General features: G+C 35.9%; 1 protein-coding gene across 7 annotated transcripts in view; it reads left to right on the top strand.

The window, feature by feature from the left end:
- Positions 1-18,949, top strand: part of MICU1 (mitochondrial calcium uptake 1) — a 250,242-nt gene that overhangs the window by 104,923 nt on the left and 126,370 nt on the right. For 5 of the 7 annotated variants that reach the window (XM_047072929.1, XM_047072927.1, XM_047072924.1 and 2 more), the window contains one exon: positions 2,113-2,156. The exons of 1 other annotated variant lie outside the window; for it this stretch is intronic. In XM_047072929.1, coding sequence (XP_046928885.1) covers positions 2,113-2,156 — 44 coding nt within the window. Of the gene's footprint in view, positions 1-2,112; positions 2,157-2,760; positions 2,935-18,949 lie in introns of all 7 variants that reach the window. One more of the 7 variants, XM_047072930.1, reaches the window with a different exon arrangement.

Raw genomic sequence — 18,949 nt, 5'->3', positions numbered from 1 at the left:
ATGCATATGCCTTCCTGACTAAATTGTGACTCTTCAAGGCAGGGATTATATCCTACTCATTAATTTCTTTTTAAGTTTATTTATTGTGAAAGAAAAAAAGAGCACAAGTGGGGGAGTGGCAGAGAGAGAGGGAGTGAGAAAGAATCCTAAGCAGGCTCTGCACTCTCAGCATAGAACCTGATGTGGGGCTTGAACTCACGAAATGTGAGATCATGACCTGAGCTGACATCAAGAGTCAGATGCTTAACCAACTGAGCCACTCAGCCCCACCCCCCCCCGATTAATTTTTTTATAGGTGTTTATTGATCAAGCACTATGCCAAGCACTGGGATAAAGCAGTGGGCAAAGACAAATAATCCCTGGCCTTAAGGATACTTAATTACTTATATCTTTTACAGTGCTTAGAATCTGATGTTCAGCTTTTCCAAAGAAAATATTTGTTACTTAACCCAACTTTATTTTTTTTTTATTTTTTTTTTTTACATTTATTTATTTTTGAGAGACAGAGTGAGACAAAGTGAGAGCGGGGGAGGGGCAGAGAGAGAGTGAGACACAGGATTGGAAGCAGGCTCCAGGCTCTGCGCTGTCAGCACAGAGCCCGACGCGGGGCTCGAAGCCACAGACCGTGAGATTATGACCTGAGCCGAAGTCGGATGCTCAACCGACTGAGCCACCCAGGCGCCCCACTTAACCCAACTTTAAAAGGTAATATTAGAGGGGCACCTGGGTGGTTCAGTCAGTTGGGCGTCCGACTTCGGCTCAGGTCATGATCTCACGGTCCGTGAGTTCAAGCCCCGCGTCAGGCTCTGTGCTGACAGCTCGGAGCCTGGGCCTGCTTTAGATTCTGTGTCTCCCTCTCTCTCTGCCCCTTCCCTGCTTGTGCTGTGTCTCGCTCTGTCTCTCAAAAGTGAATGAGTGTTGAAAAAAAATGAATGAATGAATGAATGAATGAATAAAAGGTAATATTAGGGGGATGCCTGGGTGGCTCAGTTGATTAAGTGTCCAACTCTTGATTTTGGTTCAGGTCATGATTTCACGGTTTGTGAGATCTAGCCCCACCTTGGGCTCTGCACTGACAGCACGGAGCCTGCTTGGGATTCTCTCTTCCCTCTCTGTCCCTCCGCTGCACCGTCTTTCTCTCTCAAATTAAATGAATAGGATGGCTCAGGGGGATGCCTGGGGGATGCCTGGGGGATGCCTGGGTGACTCAGTCAGTTGGGCTTCCAGCTTTGGCTCAGGTCACAATCTTGTAGTTCATGGGTTTGAGCCCCACATCAGGTTCTGAGCTGATAGTGTGGAGCCTGCTTGGGATTCTGTCTCTTCTCCTCTCTCTCTGCCCCTCCTACACTCTCTCTCAAAATAAATAAACTTAAAAAAAATAAATAAAACTTTAAAAATAAATAAGTAGATAGATAAGAGGTAATGTTAGGGGCACCTGGGTGGCTCAGTCGGTTAAGCATCCACCTCTTGATTCCACCTCAAGTCATGATCTCACAGTTTGTGAGATTGAGCCCCAAGTTGGGCTCTGCACTGACAGTGCAGAGCCTGCTTGGAATTCTGTTTCTCCCCTCCTCTCTCTCTACCCCTCCCTCGCTCTCTTTCCCTCTCAAAATAAATAAATAAACAAACTTTTTTTTTAAGGTAATATTAAGATGGTCTATTTGTATCTCGTTAGGCATGTTGCAAAATTTAGTTTGTTATACTATTCTCTTTTTAACTTGATACAAAAAATGTATGCATTCAGATTAAATTGATATCCTTCACCTGATTTAAAGGTAATATAGTACATTGATGTAATGAAAACAGCCCACCCTTGAAAGAGTCTAGGGTTCTAGTTTGGCTCTACTGATGAACAGGTTTGCGCATGAACTTTTATACTCTATCTTCTCAGAGCCTTACTTTCTCATGTGTAAAATAAAGGTTGGATCTTTTAGCACTTAAACTTTGAGTCTGAAAGTGGAAAAATTTCTTTATTCCCATAGCCTTTGAACAATGTGGCTAAGCCATCTAGTATATATAATTGAATGACTAGAAATGACAGACAGCTGTCATTTCATATGTTTTACTTGAGTTATAATCATTGATTAAATATTGTTTTTTCCTCTTTTACAGACTTGGGTCTGGATCAATATATAATAAAACGCTTTGATGGGAAGGTGAGCAAGCTATGACACTTAACATATATATCCTGTTGTTTACTAAGAATATTTTTAAGTTCCTCTAGAATTGTTTGTGAGAAATTTCTGAATGCTTGTTTATCTTACCAAAAGAGCATGTTTCTTAGGTTGGAAGGCCTGTAAGTGCCTTCATATACTTCTACAGAAAAAAATCAAGCAGAAGGTTTTTCTACATTTTTCCGTGTAAGGTAGCACTCATAGGGAGCCTGCTGTATACAATAAAGGCTAATTCAGTGTAGGTGGAGATTTGCATTTTAATTCAATTGCCGTCATGAAGTTTAACAAGCCCCCCAATACTACATTTGCATTTCTTGTAAAAACACTTATTTGATTTGACCTTCTTCAAACTATGATACTCTATAGCAATAATCCTAACTAGAAAATTATACAAGTCTTTACTCATGCTTTTATAATGATTATGAAGACCACCCCAAATTTACACATACATTTTCATTATACTTACTTTCAATTCTTTATTTTATGCACAAATAAACCGCATAATAAATTATTCTTAAATATAGAAAACAAAACTTTCAATTTTATTATCTCCAAGCAGTCAGTTAAACATGTTTTTCCCTTTCAGGCTGACTTCTACAAAAAGAAAAAGAAAATATTACACAGGGTCAGAAAGAAAAGTAAAAAGTCAATTTTAAAGAGGAGGAAGAAAGCACATCAGAAAGAAGAGAGAGCCCGGGATGGCTTTACAAAGCTTAAAGAGAAGGAAATCAGAAGGATAATCATGCAGTGGCTGGAAAAGGCAGGATTACAAGAGGGTCTAAATGGGTGGAGGTCAGGCTTAGTAGAAACTGATCTTGCAGGTTGTGTCAATCCTGCATTATTACATAAATCTCTATATACTTGTAAGGTGAAGATACAAATGCTAAGGTCTTTTGCACAAGTGGAGAGAATGAGTGGTTACCTTCAGGACTGAGATATTACTCAAGGCTTCCAGCCTAACAATTACCTGTCGCATTCAGGTAGCCCCATGCCTCCCTCTGTAGGTATCTTCTTTTTAAAGTCACATATTCTAAAAGAAAGAATGATCAAAAAGAGCATTGAACTAGAATGTTAGGAGACAGGTTCAGAGCCCTGGCTCTGCTTTAGGACAGCTACATCTTCCCTCTGATCCTTGGTGTCTCCACTTCATATATAATCAAGTACTGTATCCATTACTACAGGCACTGATGTCAGGGTCTGATTTCAGAGTCTGTGGCAAGTCAGGTCCCTGTCTTATCTGTCTTTGTGTCACTCAGAGTCCAGCAGATGTCTGGCATACAGGATGTGACCAATAAATATTGGATGACTTGGAAAAGTCAGCTAGTCAAATCACATATTCCTTGGAGGTATGACTCATTAAGTCAGTAATATTTTATAACAAAAGCAGTTTAACAAATTACAGTTTTTGGTCACTGAAGGCATCCAGAGTAGCACGAGAATTCTGTCCTCTAGTGTGTGTGTGTGTGTGTGTGTGTGTGTGTGTGTGTGTGTGTGTGTGTAAACCTGAAAACAGATAAAGAAGTTGAATATGTGCAAGTTGAATAGCAAGTTTACATATTATAGGGGCATTTCCATTCCTAGAGATCTCCCAAATATAAAATCCCTAGTGGTCATTCATATTTCACACACACTCTTTAGTTTTTTTCATTTCAGCCCGTAACTGTCTACTTGATGCTAGAAATCTGTAGCTTCGGGAATGACCAATAAGCTCCCCCTTTGTTTCAACCATATTATTAATTTTTTTTTATTTAAAAAAAATTTTTTTTTAACATTTATTTATTTTTGAGACAAAGAGAGACAGAGCATGAATGGGGGGAGGGTCAGAGAGAGAGGGAGACACAGAGTCCGAAGCAGGCTCCAGGCTCCGAGCTGTCAGCACAGAGCCTGACGCGGGGCTTGAACTCGTGAACCACAAGATCATGACCTGAGCTGAAGTCGGACACTTAACCGACTGAGCCACCCAAGCGCCCCTCAACCATATTAAATTGATGAGCTCTACATTTCCTATCATTAGTGTCATTTGCATTTTTCTGATTTCCACTTATTTTTATAAAGTAACTAAAGTAAACTGCAGTACAACATTAAAGTATGTGAGTGCCCACCTTGCTCTAGAGACAAAAATGGCAGTACTTCTTGGTTTGGAAGGCAGACTTTGTTGACACATTGTAGTGCAAATATTTGTGGTCTGAAGTATCACATTCTGAAATGGGAGTAGGAAAGGCAAGATTTAGGGATCTCAGTGTGTAATGTTTGAAAGTATGACTTTATGAAATTCAGGCATGTGAAAGTTGGCTTTATGGTACCAGGGGAACCAGTTCTAAAAGAGAATAGAAGAATGGCATACTCATGTAGGGGGTGTAGAACTGAGCCTGCCAGCTTCTCCCCTAGCCAAGAGCACACAGAATTCCCTTTCATCCATGTTGTGATATGCATATTTAATCCCTTTGCCAGGCACTTCATTTAAATACTGTATTAATTTTCAACAAATATATCCTGAAGGTCTAGTTTTGGAATGAAAGTTATGCTTCTTAAATAGGATTTTTAAACTGAGTTCACCTCTAGTTTATGTCTTTATGAATGGTCTTTTATTTCATATGAAGTTTAAGAAAGTAGTTTCTGTGTTTTTAAACCTTGCATAATGAGGGTCTCTCTCTGTCTCTCAAAAATAAATAAACATAAAACAAAATTTAAAAAAAAGGGGGAGGCGCCTGGGTGTCTCAGTCAGTTAAGTAAGCATCCGACTTTGGCTCAGGTCATGATCTCGATAGTGTGTGAGTTTGAGCCCCACGTCAGGCTCTGTGCTGACAGCTCAGAGCCTGGTGCGTGCTTTCAGATTCTGCATCTCCCTCTCTCTTTGCCCTTCCCCCGTGTACGTTCTGTCTCTCAAAAATAAATAAACATAAAAAAATTTTTAACCTTGCATAATGAGGAATACAACATTCAGTGTTTAAGCACTTTAGAAGTTTTCCCAGGGATTTTTGCCATGTGTGAAGTCCTTCACTTGATATTTATGATAAAGATCAATGCTCATTCAACTGTTGATCTTATTCTTTTCCTTTAGATCTTCACGTCTTTTATTCTCTCAGTCAGAATATCTTAACTCTTAAGTAGCAGTTTCCCCGAGGATATAAATCCTAAGACAATTTCCTCTTGAAAAAACAGATTTATATAGTAATTACAGTAAATTTAATGCAGATGGCCACAGATTTAGTACAAAGCTAATACCCTAGAGGAATTTCCTTTTAAACTTGCTTTGATTTTTAAATGGGACTCTCTCTCTTTTTTAACTTGGTAGAGAAACTAGTTATGAATACTTAGAGAAGGATTTACTCCCATCTTCTTATCTGTGCCCCCCGCCATTCATTTAATAAAAGTACATCATTTGACAAGTAAGAAACACTGCCTTATTTTATTGTCTTTTAATTGAATTGCGCTTGAGCCTTTTTGTCACTGAAAGCAAAAACAAATGTAGAAACAGTATCATTTTGGGGATGTATTCTCATTTGTGCTTGAATTTCATACAACCTCCAGATGCAAAGTAAAAAGAAGGCCAAAATGATCATGAGAAATAATTGGATAGTTATTTCTTGCTTTGGTGCCTATCTCCTTTTCTACTCCTGTTTAACTAGTAAATGCCCTTAAGAAATAAAGGAAACATTCCTGTTTCAACTGATAGTGAAACAGAATTTGGTTAAGCAGCTTTTGAATTTGGGGGAGGATCTTTTTCCAGACCTCAGCACTACCTAATGTTAATGCACACTAATCCTTTACTCTTAGTAGCAGTTTCCTTTGTAGAAAAGTCATAGAAATACATTATTATTGGCACTTGCATGATTTATGCACTTCAAAACTATCTACTAATACAGGCCTTGTATAAAGAAGCTATAGTCAATGTCCCTTCGTTTTAAGAATATGCGTTGTAGATAAGTGATATTTTAAAAGACATTCAAACTAGGTTTCAAGAGTTCAAAAGCCTCACAGTTTGAAAGTTCAGATTTTCTCCTAAAGGATATTTGAAAATCACTATAGTGTATTCGGACTATTATACAGATGGTAATACAAAATATAGTCTGGCTTTTGTTTTAGTGTGAGATATCATAGATTTAAAAAATGTACCCTCCCCCTGCAATGTACATGCATTCTCCTTGTGACTTGTTAATGCAGTTACTTCATGAATTTTAGATTATTTCTTTAATGAAAACTATATTTTTTCTGGATTAAATTTTTTAATCACATAATAATTGGTCTATAAAATGAAGCATCATTTCTAAATTGAGACTTTATATTACAAAATCGTCAAATATTTCTTTCATTTAATGATTTAGTTGTTGTTTTTTATTGGTTTGGCTGAAGTGGTATTACCCTTTATTTTCCTCTTTCTCTTACCCCCTCCTTTTTTCCTCTCAGCATATCAAAGATAGAAATTGTTTTGTAGTTTCTGTTCCTATTGTATGTAATAGACAACTTTCTCGTGAGCAAACACCACCATATATATATTTTTTTAAGTTACGATAGAAAACTGAATAGTTACTTAAGTAAAATTGTTTCCTAGGCAAAGAATATCTCTAGAGTTTTGACATAATTTTCTTCTGTCTTCTAAAAACTTTATAAAGTTCATACTCTTTTTTTAAGTAACAATGAATTGCCCTTTGAAACTAAATTGTTCATTGTTATCATTCCACCATGTATTTCTTTTTCAGAATATAGATTTTTTATTCTTCCTTCCCTATCAAGTTCCCTTTTCCCCCAACTACTCCCTGAACATTTCAGGAAGCATGCCTCTGGACTGCATTTTTCATTATTTGTAATTATAGTCCCCTTAGAATCTCTTCAGTTTGGAATAAAGAGTTAATATGTGTTTTATTTCTATCTCTTTTATGATACCTACAAGAATATTTGTACACATGGAACAGATAAGTATTTTACATCAAATTAAAATGACATTGCCAAAAAAAAAAAAAAAATTGACATTGTCCCCATTCAAGTGAAAGAGATAAAAGTATGGTCAAAGCCTAGAAAGGAAAGGACTGATTACAGTGTTAATAACAGAAAAAAAAATTATCAGAAGAAAAAAAAGATGGGAGCCATAATTAAAAATCAAAGCTTTAGGGGTGCCTGGGTGACTCAGTTGCTAAGCATCTGACTCTTGATTTTGGGTTAGGTCATGGTATCGTCATTCATGAGTTCAAGCCCTGCGTTGGGTTCTGCACTGGGACCTCAAAGAATCCTACTTAGGACTCTCTCTCCCTCTCTCTCTGCCCCTCCCCTGCTCATGCATGTGAGCAATGTATATGCTCTCTCTCAAAAATAAATAAACTTTAAAAAAAAGCAAAGCTTTAATATAACCAGTGCTTTTAATTGCTTACTAAGGAAAAGTCCTTTAAAATATATTGATAAATGAACTTTAAAATACCATTCCCTTTAGGGGAAAGTCTTGGTTTCCTAAGTGGAATGTGGGCACATATTTTCCTGTAGCATAATATTCCTAGTGCTTTATTTGAGTTGTTTATTTACTTCATATCATAGAAGAGATTCGTCTGGAGTACAGCAAGGATAGTATAACTTCTTGACATGCATAGTAAGTTATGTAAGGAGTTTCCTGTCTTCTAAGAGTGAAATGTTTTGCAGATCAAGGAAATGTAAACTAGGAGAGGGGAGGGACTGAAATTCCCATGGGACAAGAGTTTGATGAATCTTCTCACATTCATTTGAACTGCTTTAATTCTGCTCAAATTTATATAGCAGGTTATGATGTTATGAATTCTGCATTGTGAATTAGGCACATCTCTCTCTCTCTCTCTCTCGGCTTCCAAAGACTTGAAACTAGTCAAGTTTCTTGGTGAATTCTTGGTGAATTGATATATTTGTTCAGGTTTTTTTATTAATAAATACAAATATATAGAAAGAATTTTATTGGTTTTGCTTCATGTTTTTTTTAATCTATGTTATTATTTGTCCTACCAATCCCATCTTTAGAGTGTGTCACCTGTGTTCTCTTTTAATAGGGAAATTCTTTAAAAAAAGCATAGGTTCTGAGAGTGCACAGGTTTCCCCCACTCTCTAGAAGTAGAACATTCCTATGAAAGCTTTCATTAAGCTGACTTGGCATAAAGAAACTATTACCATTTCATAGAAGCAAAAATCCTCTCTGAATTTTTTTCAGTTGGGGAAAGCAGTTTACTAGTGCAGTTTTTTCGTAAAAGAGAAGTGGTATGAAGCAAACTTTCAGATTGCAGAGAACCTGTATTTCAATTCCTGGGAGACTGAAGCTCCTCACAAATATTTCAAAGCCACAATACTTATTTTAGGGGTGAAGACTGAGCCCCTTTTAAAAACCACATTAACATATTCGCTCATTAGTTGTCACTGGTTTATTTTTGCAATTTAAAGTGAACTCACTAGGGGCACCTGCCTGGGTCAGTCAGAAGAGCTGTGCGACTCTTGATCTCAGGGTCGTGAGTTCAAGCCCCCACTGGGTGCAGAGATAACTTAAAAATAAAATCTTAAAAGAATAATAATAAAGTGAACTCTCTAAATGAAAAATACTTGACTCTATTTGTCTCCCACAGTAATTATCAATAATAGCTATATGAAAAAGAAGAATAGTTGAGACTTTTTGAGTGTTTATTATGTGCTACATGCTTTTTTTAAGTGCTTACATATAAATCCACACAGCCACTCATTTAGATAACTTACTACTTTTATTATCACTTTACAAATAAGGAGCTACATAAAAATTTAACTTCTAAAAAAAATTTTTTTAAGTCATTATTCATTCTTGAGAGAGAGAGAGAGAGAGAGTGCAAGAGGTGGAGGAACAGAGAGAGGGGGAGACACAGAATCCGAAGCAGGCTCCAGGCTCCGAGCTGTCAGCCCAGAGCCCAATGTGGGGCTCCAACTCAGCAACCACAAGATCATGACCTGAGCTGAAGTTGGGTGCTTAACCGACTGAGCCACCCATGTGCCCCCAAAATTTAACTTTTTCTAAGTTTATGTATTTATTTGGAGAGAGAGTGTGAGTGGGGGAGGGGCAGAGATGGTGCTCAATCTCACAAACTGAGATTATGACCTGAGCTGAAATCAAGAGTTGATCGCTTAACCGGCTGAGCCACCAGGGTGCCCCTTTGCTTTTGTTTTTCTTTTCTTTTTTTTTTTTTTTTTTAAACCTAAGATCATATAGCTAGCTTGTACGTGGTAGAGAGGCAGGATTCCATATTTGTAGCCTGGCTTCAGAGTTCACTGTCTTAAGCTCTGTGGTATACCACCTTTCGTATATCTAAGCAGTTTGTCTATATGACCTACTTGTAAATAGAAATTTCTCTTGTTAAGTAGTTATTTTATTTTTTTACCTTAATGACATTTGTGCAAAAACAAAACAAAGCAACTTAATATTTTACTTTCTTTTTGAAGTTAATTTTTCCTGCTTTGCTAAAGTACGGCTAGAAACTACTTTTAACCTGGGAAACCACATAGTGTTTTTAAAGAAAGAAAAATAAGTATACAAATTTTAATACTTAAATTTAGAAAACAGAATTTCAACCTCATTTTTATTTGCTCCATTATTTTCTCTTATGCCACGAACACCAACTGGCATTGTGAAAAATGCTATGTTTTTTCTTTTTATTTGAAACAATCTCTTAAAGTGAGCACTGTTATATATATTTGAAAAATTGGATCTTGGCTCATGGTCATAGAGAAAATAATGTTTTTATTACAAACTAAACTTGTTCTCAATATTGATTGGTTGTATGTTAAATGTAGCGTCATTTGAATAAGGCCACTCATAGTCTTTAAACAAGCAAAAGTTTAGAGTGTAATTACATCACCAAAGTTCTGATTCAGCATTTCAAGAAATCCTTTGACATCTTGTAGTTTTCTGTTTTATTTTTAGTCTGTTTGTTCATCTTCCTTCTTTTGCATCCAGAGTTCTCTAAATTACCTTTAAATCATTTTCTCACTTTTCTCTCTTCTCATAAATTAGCAACTTTAGTTCTTTTGTGACACACCACAGCCCTGAGAAAATCTGACTTTGGCATCTGAAATATTTTCCAAGGGATTTCCATTTTGAGCATTTAAGTATTTGACAGCTATATGTAAATAATTAGTAGATGTTGTAGGTATGCTGAAAAACATATTATGGATTGCTGTACCTCTTAGTGTGTAATAGCCCAAGATGAAGAAAACAGTGTGACTTTGGATATGACAGTCTTATTTTCATGTATGGACTCTGCCACATACTTGATAGAAAACCTTGGGCAAAAGACCATTTAACCGTTCTGAGTATCAGTTACTTTCTCAGTAAAATCAGGGCAATATGGTAAAGTGTCTGGCTCTATAAGTTATAGCTACTTCCATGTCTTTGAGCCCTTTATTCAATTTATAAAAAGAGTTAGCTGCTGTCATATATATTATCTCCTTTCTTAGTTTGTATGAAAATGCTACAGAGTAGCATATCCTCTCCATAATTGCTCTCTCCATGCTTCTTTTCTTGCCAGTTAAATCAGCTATAAAAATCTCCTTGTGCCCTCTTAAAGAGCAATTGGCTGGGTTTAAATAGCTAGTCCATGAACTGAAGAGAGACGTCTGATTTGATTTCTCATATCTGAGCCGTCCTTTGTGCACAGCGATTCATCTCACCCCTGTGTTGTAAAATCCTTTGAGCCTCTGTCACATCAATCCTAGCCTTAGGCTTGTAAATTGCTAATAGTGTATATTTTACAGTCAAGAACTTTTATCAAGCTGCTAAGTTTGTTTTGAAAAGTGTGGTAAGTTTGGGTCAAATTTTATTTCACAGCCAGTGAAGTTTATTTGTTGAAAAAAAAAATCCTTAAAACAATTTTATATATGAAGATGTTTTGGCGTGGTATACCCGGCTAAATTAGCTAACCTACACTGCCTCATAAATGCCATCCTCTATGATGGCTGGCTTTTTATCACTAATGTGAATAGTAATTCATTTAGTGCAACATAATTTTTCAGGAAACCTGTTTCTGAGTTGTCATTCTGAACTCTTCCTAAGAGTAGTTACTAATCTGAGTTTGGTTGCCCATATGGGTGGTAAAGCAACATATTTGCTGTGAAGTTTAAAAATATTGGAGCACTTGGGTGACTCAGTTAAGCCTTTGACTTTGGCTCAAGTCATAATCTCACAGTTTGTGGGTTCAAGCCCTGCATCGGGCTCTGTGCTGGCAGCTCGAAGCTAGAGAGCCTGCTTCAGATTCTGTGTGTGTGTGTGTGTGTGTGTGTGTGTGTGTGTGTGTATGTGTGTGTGTGTGCCCCTCCCCCCTTCTCTCTCTCTTTCTGTCTGTCTCTCTGAAAAACAAATAAGCATTAAAAAAAAATTAAAATACTACATCCATGATACATCTTACTAGGAAACCTCAAAGAAATGCTTTGACTTCACATGACAAAAAATGAAATGTTTTCCTTCCCTTTTAGAAACATTATTATTCATGTATTTTCTTTTCATAGTATTGTGAAGTTTTTCTGCAATTGTGTGTTTCATTTTGGGGAGGCTAGGAGTTGAGTTGTTGGGGTTTTTTGTTTTATTGTACCTCTCAGATAATCTATGAAACATTTCTATATATTCCTCATTTCTTGTTTCCAGGTGTTCAGTTATTTTATTACAGATCTAAATTTAGTCCTTTATATGTTTTAATACTTTGTGGTATTGTGGTATGTATATTTGGTTTTGGAGTTTTTGTTCATATAATCAAACAATGTCCATTTTTTTTTCTTTTTCTCATCTTCTGATCAGGATTTCTGGCAGGTACTGACTCAGCAGCATGTGCTTTAAATTAATTATTCCAGAATCCATAGTAATGCTTCAGGGACAAAGGTTCAGTGCATGCCTATGTCCTTCCCCTGCTCCTTTCAAAATGATTCAGTTCCTGTCACTTTAAATTAACATACTTTATCTTTAATATGACAATGCAAACACTGCACAGGTCCTTGAGAATATAATACCTCGCATGATTTAAAAGGGAAGTTTTAACATCAAGTGTCACACAAAAGGTTAAGAAACTGTTACCACTGTATTGCATAAGAGATACTCAGCAGTATAATGGAGTCATCTCACCAGTCATAGTAGGGATGCCATGTTCCTGGTTGAGCTTTACAGGAAGGGTGAGGCAATGGTAATTTCAAGTGAAAAATTAATTTTTTTGTTTCTTGAAATTTCTTACCTGATAAATACAGGTAAGCAGTTGCTTAGTTGCACTTTGCTCAACTAAATGGCTTAACAGGAAACAAAAGGAACATTTTAGGACTTCGTTATTTTGTTTTTTTGAACTAACCAACAACTTTAACTTGAAAAGGAAGCCAATACACGAGGAAGATCATGGAAGAGAATATATAGATTGTAATCTGGCAAAGGAGAATTTCAAGGACTAGCCTAAGAAGTACATTTTTTGATCTTTGAAGACTCAGACTCTTTAATTGTAGTTTATGAGTTATTAAAATGCATTTATTTTTTAAAAGACATTACTCTTGGGTTTCTTTAGAGAAATATAAACTAAATCGTATTAGAATATCTTTTTTGTTTTAAAATAATTAATGATATAATTAATGAGATCACAGTGTGCTCTTAATTTTTATATAACATTTTTCCTGCCTGGGCTTCTTCGTTTTTAAAATGGGATATATTTTTAGAAGTCTACTTACCAAACCCCAGACCAATGACCCTGTTCCTGGTATAGTCAATTATCTTCTGCCTCTCACTGCATTCTGAAACAAACCAACAAATACTTAAATAATTGTGACAGAATAATTTATTGATAGTCTCAGTATCGATGTTTCTAATGCTGGAAATTCTATTTTAGAATAGCCATGGCACAACTTAGTATGCATAGTACTAAGGAGCATAAATCAGATGAGATGCTTAACACCTGTGATTGAGGTACATTGCTTCCACTTCTGTAATTATAGCAGAACAATTTGTAGGAGGAATCTAAAAACTCTTCCTTTCCTATGATAATTGTATGGTTTACACTTGAAAATTTAAAATGAGTTGCCTCACATAGGTGTCCCTACTAAAGAATGAGGAGAAGTGAAAAGAGGTAGGTAGGAATTGGTGAAGTGCTTGGAAGTCTCTGGAATATTCAGCATTGGGTAGTCAACCACCATAATTGACAAAAGAGCACCATTTTTCTTTAAACTTTGACTATCAAGGGTGATATCCTTGTTGAGTAAGGAGTCAAGAGCAAGTTTTACTCTATTATTAAGGGTATCTTGTTAATAAGCTTTTTGTATTGAAAATAATAAACTTTTTTTTTTCCCTAGAATAGGTAAATATCACTCACGTTGGTGACACTAGTATAAATCCTTTAAGCTTCCAAAGGTCAATGAGCAGTTACTTAATAGACGAGGGCTTTCTTGCTTGCTTCTTTAACCAGGATTTTGTCCTTTGCATGCTAAGTTCCTATTGCCTGTGAAAAGGCTGGAATCATTTTGTTTTTGTAGTAGCATAGAGCTGTTCTTCAGATGCAGCTTATGAATGGTGTCAAATACTGAATTATATTGCTGTGAGGAGTATCCATAATGTCTCTTTCCAGTCTCTAAGTTCCACCACTACTAAAGTACGTTGATTTAACTCATGTGTTTGATTATTCAGGTTGAAAAAAGAAATGATAATGTGATCATTAAGTACTCCCAAGGAGAGTGTAGTTTACTTAGTTACCCCAAATATTCAGACGTCTATTAAATATGTCTTTAAATACATTTTTATTTTAGATTCTCTTTTGTTTGAACTTGAGATCAACTGAGCCCCTTTATCATTGTTGATTTGAAAGCATAAACATGACTGACGAACCATTACATTTCCAACACGTTCATATTGAACTTTTCCATCATGAAAGAAGATTTGAAATTCACTTTGACAGGAGAGGACTTGGATCCAGACTAACTTCCTTTTTCCTTCTCAAGATAAATGAGCTGATACATGCTAAGCCCCAGGATTAATATTTTACAATAATGAATGGTTATTTTTGCTCTGAAAATACCCAGTCCCCATTAACAGTTTTAGAAATTGCAAACAGTTTTTGTGCATTTGATACAATATAACATAATAATGGTTCTGGAGTCAAACTAGGACCTGTCCTGCTACTTCCCTGCTACTTCACAGCGTTGTCACCGTGGGCTACTTATTTAACTTCTCTGAACTTCAGTTTTCTCATCTGTAAAGTGCAGATAGTAGTATTACCTACCTCCAAGGATTGCAGTGAGGACTTACAGAGGTGTATGTAATTCAAGTAGTTAGCACAGTGCCTGGCATGAAACACGTGAACTATAATTTTTAAATTCTTGATATGTCTTTAACGGTTAGTGGTGTTTAAGGGATACCTATAAGTGTTTGAATTTAAAAATGATTTAAAAATTCTTCATCTAAAGGGCTTCCTGGGAGATGGCAGTTACTAGAACAGTGTAGGATGGTTGGTGATCCTCAGAGTGAAACTTAGTTTCTATGATGCGATTTTTTTCATTTAATAATTTTTTTTCCAAATGAGAGAAGGTGAAATGCTATATTGACTTGTTTTTCAAAATTTGTTTGTGAGGTTGCTTTTCCGTGAATTAATAGGAAAGCTTTTTATAACCCATATGACTGAAAACAAGACTACTGCCGAGCCGATGGCACTTCTTTTCAGCACTGATTGATTTGAGTGGCCAAAGTCCAAAATTGAATTCTTAGATTTAGGTAGCAAATAATCAATAATGGTAAAATATAGATTCTCCCATCCAGAGCTGTTTTGAAGCAAGTATGCAGGCATATGTGGTAGAAAATAATAGAGTTGACAGTTTTCCCCTTTGAGGGTTTTGATAATACTTCATCAGATACTGAGAACTGAAACAAACCACTCAGTGAAGTTGTATCATTTCCTTGAAGTGAACGTTACTCCAATAGACTTCCAAATTTTTATCATTATTTGAATCAAATCTTCTCCCACATTTTTTTTGGTAAGCATCTTCATTTGTATGCATATTCTCTATAGCCATCTAATTAATGAAATAGGAAAACATGTGCATGATAAGTATTTGGAGGTGTTCTCAGAGCTAACGTGGTTAGAATTGGGACTGAAAAGAGAATGGCTTTCTGGCAGAATGAAGTTTTACAGTATCTTAAGCACTCACCTTCCACAGTCTGTTGCACAGTCATTTATGTTTGCTTGCCTCAAATGCAATATTACCTTTGAAAAGGTTGGAAACTCCAAGTCAGGAGAGGAACTCCTAAACTACTCTAAATTAGAAACATCTTGATTTAATTTTATCTGACATAACCTCAAATTCAAGTTTTCTGCAAGTTCAGGTGTCGGACAGGGGAAGAAGAATACATATTTTAACTGTGCAACATTTTCTGTTTGATTGGGAATAGTGTGATTGTTTAAGATTGATATCTACCAAGGCTTTGGCATCTACGCACCAACTAAATAATTAAGTATGAGCATTAATTGCATGGGAAATTTGCTGAATTTTCTATTTCTAACACTCTTCCCCTCCTTGACCCAACCCCAACCTTAGGTAGAAATACTGTTTATCATTTGGAAATGCTGGGCTAAAATTGCTTTTTCTGGAAGAATATTATTATCATCAATTGGTTTTTGAAGTACAATCTCAAATGTTTCTTGAGGGATTTAGCTAGGCTTTGAAATACATATCAGTCATCTAGAGAAATGTTAATATTAAAGCCAATTATCTCAGTCTCATAAAGGATGACATCTTAATTTAAATAGCAGTGTTGTGTTCTTTATCAGATTTTTCTATAAACCAGAGATGTTTTGAGCTTCTAGATGACATATTGGCATTTATTTTGCTGGCATGTCTATCAACTACTACTTGGTAGAAAATTTATTTCAAACTATAGAAATTGAGAAATGGGTTTTAACTAGAATAAATAATGAGATTAAACTGCTAGGTATGATTTTTCTTTTTGGCTTCATCCAATTGAGTCCTTAAAGGCAAAATTATTGCCTCTATTTTGATCAACCCTATTAAAATTAGGATTCACTGAGCACAGTGAGTATTAGCGAGTCTGAGTTGTGACTGGAATCCCCGGTACCAAGGCTCCTGATGGCACCTGCAACTTTGGCAGTGTTCTATACATTTGTGTGATTGGTCAGAAATCACAGTGTGGGCGCGTTAGTGTGAAACTATCCTGGTAAAACAGTTCAGGTTTTAGACTCCTTGAGAAGTACAGCAGTTACACACTATGATTTGCTCTAACTTTCTAATTAAGTGTCTCTGCTTACTTAAAAAATAAAAAGATTCAGGATATGATGCAGTTGAGGTCAATACCAGGACCCTTAGGAGATTATTTATTTATTTGTTTTCACTTGAGTTCCGTAAGTTGACTATTTTACAGTAGTGAGTCTGTAGTTGTGATTTAAATTTTGAAACATGAGGTCTTAGGCTAAGTCATGTAAATGAATAGTAAAACAGTTAAACTTCCCCTCTTTAAGTTAGCGAGCGCATTGCTTTGAAATATTTTGTGTAATTTTGTTCTTTAAAAGGAAGTAATATTTGTCAGTAAATTCGGTAGAAATGCTATTCTCATTGGTTGACCTGCATTTTTGCTTTCACAGCCTTAATTTCAGAGATTCAAGTGATTGAATAAAGTTTGATATGTAACTTATAAGATGCATTAAATGGCAGGGTGCCTGGTGGCTCAGTCAGTTAAGCTTCTGACTCTTGGTCTCGACTCAGGTCATGATCTCACAGTTCAGGAGTTCAAGCCCCAAGTCGGGCTCCACATTGACAATACAGAGCCTGCTTGGGATTCTCTCTTTCTCCCTCTCTCTGTCTCTGCCCCTCCCATGTGCGCACAGTCTCTCTCTCTCTCTCTTCCTTCTCTCAAATAAACTTTTTAAAAAAGATGCATTGAATAGCATATATAGAATTGTTGAATCACTGTGTTGTCCACCTGGCAGTAATATAACACTGTATGTCAACTATACTTTAATTAAAAAATAACAGTAATAAAATAGCATAATGCTCTGGAGGGTATCTTCAATTATGATGTCTTTTTAAAATACCCAGTTCTGTTAATTTTCAGCATATATACTGAAGTGTATTGCTAGAATCTTCCCTCAGGAACTTTAAGATGAAACAAATTTTCCTTAGACCCTTACTATAAACTTTTTTTGCTAAACTTACATCTTCATGTATTACTTAATCTCACATTATATGGCCTTACAATAGATTTGGAATATATTCTACTTCATTTGACTTTTATATACAGAAATGTCTTCCTTTTAGTTTGTCTAATGTTTATTTATATTGAATTTATGACTTACATTGAATTACATACACGTATTAGTATAAATGTTCATTAGTAACAAACAATATAAATAACCACCTCTGAGGTAGTGAGAGAAAGTGAACATTATTACCAATCTGTTAAGGAAGATTATGTTTTCCTTGGACATGTCTCCATATCATCCCTAAAGTATATAAATGGTATTTGCCTAGGGAAAAAAAATAACTTAAAATGTAGTCAAAGATTAAACATTATTCAAAAGTGAAGAAACATTGTACTTGACATTCTCAGTTTGCAGAATTAAACAATTGATAAGACTTTTGGAGTAAGAAAAAATCCCCAAAAACCTTCCCTCCACTTTCCTTCCTTGAATCTAGAGTTTACATTTTTCTTTCTTTCTTTCTTTCTTTCTTTCTTTCTTTCTTTCTTTCTTTCTTTCCATTTTCAACATACTTTGTGACTTTTAAAAATTTATTCAATATCAAACTCAAATATCTATATTTTCACAGATTCCCTATGTGCCATGGCTAGGTGGTTTGAGGATATCATTTATAATAGAATCAGACCTTTGATTTATAAATACCAGCTAAGAAGCAGTCATACAATGCCAAATAGCCTAAAAATTGGTTCTCTAGTAACTCTCATTTCTTCCCAAATTTTGATATATTTATTTGATTCTCCTCCTAGCTTTAAATAATTTGAGGGATCAAATTTGATAGTTTTATGGCAGTTTGGGTGTTTTTGACTAATAAATGTCATGAATTTTATAAGAAGCATCTTTGGAGTTTTGGATATTCATCCCACTTTTAAATTCTTAGAGTTAATAAGTAGGTGCTTAATCTTAAATGCACCTGAACCACTCTCTGACAAGTGGGTGCTTTAGAAAACATGCATGTAACTTCCCCCCCCCCCCCACCCTTTCCTTCTACCCCTGCCATGACTCCAGAAGCACGGAAGAACAATGCTTTAATAAAGAATTAGAAGATTATGTTGCACAGAGCATACTGAAAAGCATGGCTAATTTAAAAGTCTTCTTTAAACATCTTTCTCATTTTTAAGGAGCTACTGCAAAACAAACACATTCTTTGTTCTTTCTCTTAAACATATACACATACATGTGCATACATGCTATCTCTTTCCTCTGTTCTTCCTGACTTTGATACTTTCTATCCCTCTGTCATGTCCCCTCCCCCCCCCCTTTTTTTTTGTTCACCTTTCTAGGATCCTTTTTTTTTTTTAGTTTCTTTTAGGTTTTTTTTTGTTTTTGTTTTTTGTTTGTTTGTGTTTTTTTACGTTATTTATTTGAGAGAAAGCATGAGCACAAGGGGGGCGGGGTGAGTCAGAGAGAGAAGGAGAGACAGAATCCCAAGCAGGCTCCACACTGTCAGCGCAGAGCCTGATGCCAGGCTCGATCTCACAAACCATGAGATCATGACCTGAGCCCAAAATTAAGAGTTGGACACTTAACCAAGTGAGCCACCCAGGTGCCCCTAGGATCCTTTTTCATTCTATATCTTTTCATTCAGAT

The sequence above is a fragment of the Lynx rufus genome, unplaced genomic scaffold (assembly GCF_022079265.1).
Source record: "Lynx rufus isolate CCGP_SWC_20201006 ecotype Redwood Valley unplaced genomic scaffold, mLynRuf1.p SCAF_11, whole genome shotgun sequence".
Lineage (NCBI taxonomy): Eukaryota > Metazoa > Chordata > Mammalia > Carnivora > Felidae > Lynx > Lynx rufus.
The sequence above is the reverse complement of the archived record's forward strand: the minus strand, read 5'-3'. Positions and strand labels throughout refer to the sequence as shown.